Source organism: Penaeus monodon, chromosome 9 (genome assembly GCF_015228065.2).
Source record: "Penaeus monodon isolate SGIC_2016 chromosome 9, NSTDA_Pmon_1, whole genome shotgun sequence".
Taxonomy (NCBI): domain Eukaryota; kingdom Metazoa; phylum Arthropoda; class Malacostraca; order Decapoda; family Penaeidae; genus Penaeus; species Penaeus monodon.
Window position 1 is genome coordinate 36,117,465 of NC_051394.1, and position 10,000 is coordinate 36,127,464.

The 10,000-nt window shown below is 34.9% G+C and overlaps 1 protein-coding gene across 4 annotated transcripts in view; it reads left to right on the plus strand.

The window, feature by feature from the left end:
• The first annotated feature begins 1,103 nt into the window (after nt 1–1,103).
• The window catches only part of LOC119577116 (stress response protein NST1-like), a 23,333-nt gene continuing 14,436 nt past the window's right edge, over nt 1,104–10,000 (plus strand). For 3 of the 4 annotated variants that reach the window (XM_037924802.1, XM_037924799.1, XM_037924801.1), the window contains exons 1-2: nt 1,104–1,231; nt 6,786–6,924. In XM_037924802.1, the coding sequence (XP_037780730.1) occupies nt 6,793–6,924 (132 nt within the window). In that variant the 5' untranslated portion in view covers nt 1,104–1,231; nt 6,786–6,792. Of the gene's footprint in view, nt 1,232–6,782; nt 6,925–10,000 lie in introns of all 4 variants that reach the window. The other variant, XM_037924800.1, reaches the window with a different exon arrangement.

Consider the following 10,000-nt stretch of genomic DNA (forward strand, 5'->3'; position numbering starts at 1 on the left):
TTTGCAAGGTCTGTTTAAGTATTATATAAACTTAAATAGACCTTGTGTGTGTGCCTGTGTGTGTGTATGCATGTGCGTTTAACTGTTTCAGTCGTTTCCTTATCATAATGACTCACTATTTGTTTGCCAGATAGGTTAATGGAATTTGTGAAAGATGTAAGCTGGAGAAGGGTAAAATCCACCTCAAATTGCAACACTTAATTCAAGACTTAAGCATTTTATTATTGTTGTAGTCTTCTTTTTATGGTTATGATAATTATAGGCAGGAGAATATGAAATGTACAGCTCGCGGTGATTTAACCTTACGCGTCATCACATGATGATCCGTTTTTTAAAGTCATAATGAAATGATGAGAGTGAATATGTCCGGAGCAAGAATTTACCATTAACTTACACAGTTATGATGTCTTCAACGAGAGAAATAGTGTTACTCTGTTTCTGTACAATGAGGCTGTCAAAACGACACGAAGTTCTCTCTGTAATCAGAAATTCTGAAATCATATCTTCTATCAAACATCTTTTCAGGATATATTTTTTAATGTTCCAAAGATATCGTTACTAATATTTTACTATAATATGTCTGTGATGAACCCATTGCCATAGTTGCGTGTACATTTTTAATTGCTTCCAACTTGTCCATGAATGAATGTAAAAACACGTGTGTAGGCATGGGTTTCTGTGATAAGTGAAGGTATATGAGTGTATGACTCAAGGTCTATATCAGACTCCTATAGACCTTGGTGTGACTATGACTGTCAGTACGCGCGTGCGAGTGCGTGGTGTGCGCGCGCAGTTGTGTACTACGCAACACAAAGGGCATCATGGCAGGATATATGCACAACAACGGAAGGCGAGTTATGTGTTCCATAAAATCTGGCTCTTTTCCCGTCCTTTTTTATCTATCGTGTCTCAATCATCTACAGCAAGCCATAATCTACTTTTGAATGACCCGCCATAAAGATGTAAATCAAATGTAGATATCATGAGTTCTTATTAGATAGCGTCTATAAATAGCTTTTCATGGGTATTTTGTATATGCATCTGTATCTCAGGGTTTCAAAACCAATACATTGATAATAATTCCTCTCACATGACACTTTTTAACGGCGCTGATTTGACCCTGGAGTTCCCAAGCAAAACATGGCTGATTGTCAAAAGATGTGAAGGAGAATCGTCACTTTAATTTGTACATAACTGACTTTTAGTGTTACTTAGAATAGTTTTACACAAGGTAAGGAACACGTATTCATCTTGGTGGAGGTTCAAGGCTAATTTACTGAATTATGTTGGGATTGTCAAAAGAAAGAACGAAGCAGTTAATGAAAGTGGGTGATTGTTCTGTGATTGTTCATTGTTGTTGTTCTCAGCTGATTCCATGAAGGGTATTTTGTCGTCAGTTTTTCCCCCTAGGGATTTCAGAGTCACCTCTCAATTTTCACCACTGCTCATTCACTCTTGATTTTAAACCCCAAATCCTGTAAAATTAGTTCTAAATGTTAACGTGGAGAAGTGATACGTATATGAGGTATTTGTTAGTTTCCGTTTTACATGTTGTTATCCCTGTGTATTTGCTAGGAGGGTTTTGACAGTAATTATTTGAGATTTGTTGTAGAAGGCTGTATTTCCTGTTGAATATGGTGAGTCTCTTTGTCATGGGAGAAGCTGAGTCAAGGTCACAGAGTTGAAACTGGGTCAGATTGAGCTTGGGTCAACCAGGTTATCACAAGAAGTGTTGGGGATTGTGGCTGTTTTTTAAGTGTTTGAGTAATTAGATATTGATTAAATAATTAATTATTTTAGTGGTTAATTATAATTCTATGTATGTGAGTAATTAGTTATTTGGCCGTGTGTATCTGAGTAATTATTATGCATATTGATTCTCTCATTTCGTTTGGTATTTTACGTTTCTAGTTATGTGGGGGTGTAGTCAGTAGGAAGATGCTTGTATTTCTTTTGTTTTATTTCATTTTATTACTTTATTATAACCTTGAAAATATACAGAGAAGGTATTATCTCGTCACAAAATTTAAGAGCAGCAGTTCGGAATAGGACTATGTAAAAAAAGAAAAAAATGTTCATGGTTATAGGAAATAAATAAAAGAATACAAGTATAAAGTAAAGTCTGCATAGTAAAAGTGAGGCCACAAATGTTTATTAAAATTCACAGATGTATGCTCGTGTCGCAAAGTCTGGCGAAGACAAATAAAATCTCTACTGTATATATTCTCATAAGGTCCAACATTATCAAATAAGGCATCAGTTTTGGCTCGTGTTTTGCTGCATAGGCAGGATGGAGATTTTTTGGCCTTTGATTAAGCTACAGGTTTGTTTGAAGTGTATTTTGGAAAGTTCTCATACATGGCTTGCAATGTACATTCCATCCCTGGTGGCATCAGCTTAATAGTTGCTGTTGTTATTATTATCATCATTATTGTTGTTGTTGTTGTTGTCATAATTATATAATAATAATAATAATAATAATAATAATTATTATTATTATTATGTAAATGTAATTATTATCATAATCATCATTATTATTGTTGTTTTTATTATTATTATTAGTTATGTCATTTTTTCCTCTTATTAATTTGATTATTATTTATTCATTTATTTTTCACATTAAGTAGAGCCTGAGCTGCCAATTAAATTCTGCATATTGTGTGTGTGTATGTGTGTGTGGGGGAGGGGTTATGCAGAGACAAGTATTGAGAGACTGCATAATTGATTCATTTTAAGATATTGACATTTGATATATTTATTCATAGAATACATGATTGAAATCATAGTTGCAGTGTCTTGCATATATATACATACATACATATATATATATATATATATATATATATATATATATATATATATATATATAATATATAATATAATATATATAATAATATATAATATATATATATATATATATATTATATATAATATATATATATATATATATACATAATACATACATACATACATACACATACATATACATATACATAATATATATATACATATACATATATATAAAATAATATATTATATATATATATATATATATATATATATATATATATATATATATATATATATATATATATATATATAATATATAATATATATACTACTCAAGACATCAAACATAAACTAAAATTAAGTATCATGCCGTGACCATGGCAGCTCAAACATGAACCTGTTTAAAAATAATAATAATAATAAATAAATAAATAAATATATATATATATATATATATATATATATATACATACACATATACATATATATAACATATATATACATATACATACATATACATACATATACATACATATACATACATATCATATATACATATAATCATATACATATATATACATATATACATATATATATATATATATATATATATATATATATATATACACACATAAACTGATAAGGAGTATATTATTGAACTGTAATTTTGTTTTTCTAAGATTTTTTTCCTCATATGTAAATGGTTTGTGTTCTATCGAAATCCATGTAATAGATGCTAATATACGTCAGTGATGCAGCCAACTGAAAAGGCTTCCACAGCATTTATTTGAGCCACTGTCAATGTCTCAGGAACCTTTATACATTTATGTAAAGCTAATTCACTCATCGATAATATATTTTGATACGAACATTACACCAATTACTTTTTCCCTTGCACTGTGATTGACTAGACCAAACGAGTCACTTCTCTCTTTGTGACCAATTTGCAGAATGCTTCCCCTTTCATCTTGGCCTGTGGTGAAGTCCTCAGTATTCAAAAGTTCACAGTAATTTGATGTTTTGTTACTGCCAATATTACCATTAGTCAGATTAAATGAATGTTTCCATCAGCCTTGTTTGGCTCTGATTGTAGTCTCTGAGGAGTTACAGCTCGACATAAGAAGGCTTAAAGTCTTTTTTTTTACCCTCATTAAAAAAAAGAGAAAACCCAGTATTCCACAATTCAAAGCATGCACTTCACTATAAATGTATGATTCCTCTGCTTCAAATTAACCCAATGCTACTGGTGATAATAATGAAAATTATAATATTAATAAAAAATTTCCTAAAAACTCGTGGGAGGGGGAAATCAGTTGAGGTCATGTAGACTACTGATTGAATCCTTTGTGGCTGAACTTTTGTGGAGCCTTCTTTGTGTAAACAAATTTCACAAAGTACTACTACTCTGAACGTGACATTTTCCCAGTGGCATTGGGTTAATGTAGGCTATACAGTGTTATTTACATGTTTTTATAAGCCTATATTTAACTATCTCTCTATCTGTTCCCATTGTACATATACATAAACTTTTCTTCACCAATTGTCTACTGTTGGCAAAATGAAATACATTATGTAATCAATTTAGTCATGTTGTTTAAAGGACAAGTGTATTCACCCTGCACTTTTCTGTCCTTGTATTATGCAGAAAGGAAGAGATAATAGCACCTCAGATAAGACTAAAGGGACCCAATAACATCTACATGGATTTTGTTGTTTAAAGTTTAAGCACATTCATCATTGCAATTGATTTTTCCAGTTGAGGACATACTTTATGGGTATTAGTAAAGGCCTTAGTTTGTCATACCTCTTAAGTGAATCATATTCTGATAAAAAAGCCTTTTAAAATCCAAAGTCATAATCTTATCAGATGTGGTTTGCAAAACAATACTGAATCTTACTATTATTTTTGAACTGAATCTACTTTCACTTCATCATTCATTGTACAGTGAGGAATCAGTCATGACTTGTGTTCACTTTCCCTTCAACAAATCCAAGGAATCTGCATATATATATATGTCTTTATATATGTATATGTATATACACATGCATGGACGCACGCGCGTACACACACACACACACACACACACACACACACACACACACACACACACACACACACACACACACACACACACACACACACACACACCACACACACACACCAACCACACACACACACACCACACTCACACACACACAACACACACACACCACAGCACACAACACACACCACACACACACACACACACACACACACACACACAAAAAAATGCATGCACCCACATAGGCACCCACACACACACACACATATATTGTTGTTATTATTATTATTATTATTATTATTATTATTATTATTATTATTATTATTATTATTATTATTATTATTATTATTATTATAAGCTTTAATATTTTTACCATTTTCTTTTCTTCTTCGTATTCTTTTATTATTAATGTTTTTGTTATTCTTATTCTTATTATTATCATTATTATTATCATTATCATTATTATAGTGATAATGATAATGATGATGATAATAATAATTATTATTAATATTATTATTATTATTATTATTATTATTATTATTATTATTATTATTATTATTATTATTATTATTATTATTATTATTATTATTATTATTATTGAAAAAGTTTCTTTAGATTTGCTAATTAAAATCAAACACCGGGTCACTACCAGGGACCTAGGGTGATTGAAGTTTGAGGTAATGGAACACCAACAAAAATATACAAAAGTATGCAGAACAATCACAAATTAAAACGTCCAGTTAAGTCAATTCACGAACATGAAAATATTTTAGATCGATGGAGCTCTTCTGAGAACATGCGCTGTGCTGTTTAAAACTATTTTTTTGACTTCTTCTAATTTTGGATTTCCTGGTATTGGTTCAAGAAACTTATCAGTACTTTTCCTTATAAGGCCAAGTGCTCCAATAACAACAGGCAAAGTTTTAGTTTTTAAATGCCTCATCTTTTCTACCTCTATTATTATTATCATTGTTATTATTATTATCATTGTTATTATTATTATGATTATGTTTATGATTATGATTATTTTATTGCTGTTGTTGTTGTATTACTACTACTAGTATTACTATTATTATTGTGATTATTTATGTTATTGTTCTTATTCTTATGCTTATTATTATTATTATTATTATTATTATTATTATTATTATTATTATTATTATTATTATTATACTACTACTGTTAATGTTAATGTTACTATTACTATTACTATTATTGTTATTGTATTTAATAATGTTATTTTATTCATTATTTTTATTATTATGATAATTCATTTATTATGTTGTTATAATTATTATTATGCTCTTGTGAATTTAGTTTATTAATTGTCAGTACACACAGAGGCTCCATAAGGTCGTACTCACCAATATTTAGTATTAGTACTACCTATCTCACCTGTTTACCCTTTTCCTAGATTGTTGGAAGTATTATGTTTTATCCTATTAGCAATGTTATTAACATTAGAATGATAGTAACATTATTGATTGTAATATTAAAAAAAAAAAAAAAAAATCCTGAATACTCAAGAACACACCAGAGGAAATCAGGTGAGGTCATTGAGGTCTAATAATTGACTCCTTGGTGGCTGAGCACTTCTAAGTGTAGAAGAAAACAAAGCAACAGTGAACATTACATTTTCCTGGTGGTATTCAGTTATTATTTTTTCCTTTTATTGTAAACTTTACTTTGTTTACTTGTCTATTGTTTATTTATTTATTTATTTATTTATTTTTATTTATTTATTACCAGAGGAGGATGTATTTTCACTGTTTTATCATTATTGATCTCATTATTAATTTAGAGCATCACCCTCATCATTGTTATCATTAGCAGGTAAAACAACATTATTATGATTATTGCAGTTACCATTACTAATTGGATTAGACTACTATTACCATTAATATCTTAACAGTTATTATTCGCTTTCCTTTCAATTCTGTTTTATCCTAGCAGATTCACCATGTCTACTGACCCGGCTGCATTTGTGGCCGGCGTCCCCGTCAAGATTAGTGAGAGATTCCGCCCGCCGAGAAGAGTTACAATCCCCGCATCCTGTCAGTACCAGATCAACCCTGACCTTCTAACACAAGATGTGAGTTGATTGCTTGGGGTCGGGATGTTCTCCATCATGTCCCTTGTATTATTATTATTATTTTTTTTTTTGTCATTTGCTTCGTCTTTTTTCCTTTTTCTTCTTTCTTTCTATTATTGAATTTTTTTTTTTTTTCTTACTGACTGGGCTTTGACATAGGTACTTTGTATACTTTAGAGGGATCTTAATATTATTATAAAATATAAGTGCATTACGTATTTTGTCAGGATTGTGCATGTGCATGGTTTATCACTGTTTCTGTCTGTTTCTCTGTCTGTCTGTTGCCCTCCTTTCAATCTCTGTCTCACTCTCTGCCTCTCTCTGTCTGTCTCTCTCTGTGCCTCTCTCTGTCTCTCTCTCTGTGCCTCTCTCTCTCTCTCTCTCTCGTCTCCTCTCTCTCTCTCTTCTCTCTCTCTCTCTCTGCCTCTCTCTCTCTCTCTCTGCCTCTCTCTCTCTCTCTGCCTCTCTCTCCTCTCCTCTCTCTCTCTTCTCTGCCTCTCTCTCTCTCTCTCTGCCTCTCTCCTCTCTCTCTCTCTCCTCTCTCTCTCTCTCTCTCCCCTCTCTCTCTATCTCTCTCTCATCTCTCCTCTCTCATTCTCTCTCTCTCTCTCTCCTCTCTCTCTTCTCTTCTCTCTCTCTCTCTCTCTCTCTCTCTCTCTCTCTCTCTCTCTCTCTCTCTCTCTCTCTCTCTCTCTCTCTCTCTCTCTCTCTCTCTCTTTCTCTCCCCCCCTCTTCCCCCCTCCCTCACTTCCTTTCTTCCTCTTTCCCTCTATTTCAGAAATTTTAGGATATTTTATTGTCATCGGTGTGCAAGGGTGTTAGAAACAGTGAAGTTTCTATGCTGTACCATGGCTTGTTCTTCCCTTGCACACTTGTATAAACATGTACGCTTAAGAATATATATTCAAGGTCATGCTAAGGTCTGCAGGATGTGCTTGTTTATGTTGATTTTGATTACTGTAAAGCAGAATTGCAGTATTTTTGAGACTTCCTATCAAAGGTTTACCAGGTGATTCCTGCTGGCAAGAGATAATTTTATTTATATACTTTTAAGGACACAGCCATTGCTTTTCACCTCAAAACTTTATGATTGTCTCTCATGTGGGAGTGAATGAATGTGTGAATAGGAGGGAAGAAGAAAGGAAGAAAGGAAAGTAGGTTGGTCGGTAGGAAGACAGGGAGTGAGGGAGTAAGGGAGGACAGAAAGAAGGGAGAGAGAGGAGGAAGGAGTAAGGGAGGTAGTGTATATAAATTCATGTATGTATGTGGAAGTGTGCAGTGTATGTGAATATTTATGTATATGCATACTTGGGTATGTGTGTAAGTACCACCAATCCCAAAACACAACAGTCCAAAACAGATAGATTAAGCTTGTAAGCAGGTTAATCCCATACTATATGCACTCAGGAGTACTGACTCAGTATCTCTTGAGGCCTCAACTGGGTCAACCTTAGGGGGCTTCTACACAATATCTTGGAAGTATTTTGTTTAAGGTTACTAAAAGATTAGCACAGTTTGTATTTTAGGGAATACCCTGTGAACTGTATATGATTCTGAGTTTCTGAATATATGTGTTGGTAAATATCAGAAGGATTTAAAGAAAAGAAAAAAAAACAAAGAAACAAAGAAACACATTTTTGCTTTCATGCAGTCTTGCACATTCTAACCCACATACCCCCACCCCCCCTACACACCAGTCTATTCTCCCACCTGCCCACCCACACCCATTCACTCACCCTCCCTACCCCCCATACTCACAGCTCAGCTCATACTACTCACCCACCCACCCACCAATCCCTCATAAATCCACCCACATCACTCCACTCACACACCCACTTACTGCTCAAAAACCTATCCCCCACCTACACCACCCACACCATTCACCCACCCACCCACCCACCCAGCCACCCACACCCCTTACACACACCACCCACCCACTCACCCAAACACCCACCCAAACACCCACCCACTCACCCAAACACCCACCCAACCAACCAACCAACCAACCAACCAACCAACCAACCAACCAACCAACCAACCAACCAACCAACCAACCACTCACTCACTCACTCACTCACTCACTCACTCACTCACTCACTCACTCACTCACTCACCCACCCACCCACCCACCCACCCACCCACCCACCCACCCACCCACCCACCCACCCACCCACCCACTCACCCACACCACTTACCCACACCACCCACCCACTCACCCACCCACCCACACCACTTACCCACCCACCCACACCACTTACCTGCCTACCCACACCACTTACCCATCCACCCACACCACTCACCCACCCACCCTCAGCACACCCACCCACCCACACCACTTACCCACCCAAACTACTCACCCACCTACCCACACCACTCACCCACCCACCCACACCACTCACCCACACCACTCACCCACCCACACCACTCACCACCACCCACCCACCCACCCACACCATTCACCCACCCACCCACACCACTCACCCCCCACCCACCCACCCACCCACACCACTCACCCACACCACTCACTCACCCACCCACACACTCACCCACCCACACCACTCACCCACACCACTCACCTACACCACTCACCCACCCTCTCCTCTCTCCCTCTCCTCCCTCTCCTTCTCTCCTCTCCCTCCTCTTGTAAGATTGAGTTGAGTGGCAAGGATGGTGGAGAGGTCCATGGCTGCTCAAACATGAGCATACCGTTATTGATGATATATATATATATATATATATATATATATATATATATATATATATATATATATATATATATATATATATTTATATATATATATTTATATAACTTTCTCTCATCTTGCTCTCTTTTGTAGCATTAACGATTTTCACCTTTAGTCTCATTACTTACGTGACAATGAGATATATTTTTCCTGGTTTGGAAATTCAAGCAGTCCAAAGATGAAATTGACCTTGATTAAAGATAACAAGTGGATCTTTGTTTAGCCCGGCAGCAAGATTAGGCTAAGTTATTGTACTCTGAAATGGTTAATTAGGTTAACCCCTTTGCCAACAGGAGCTTGGTGCGCCAAACTGGGCCACACACCCTCAAGCT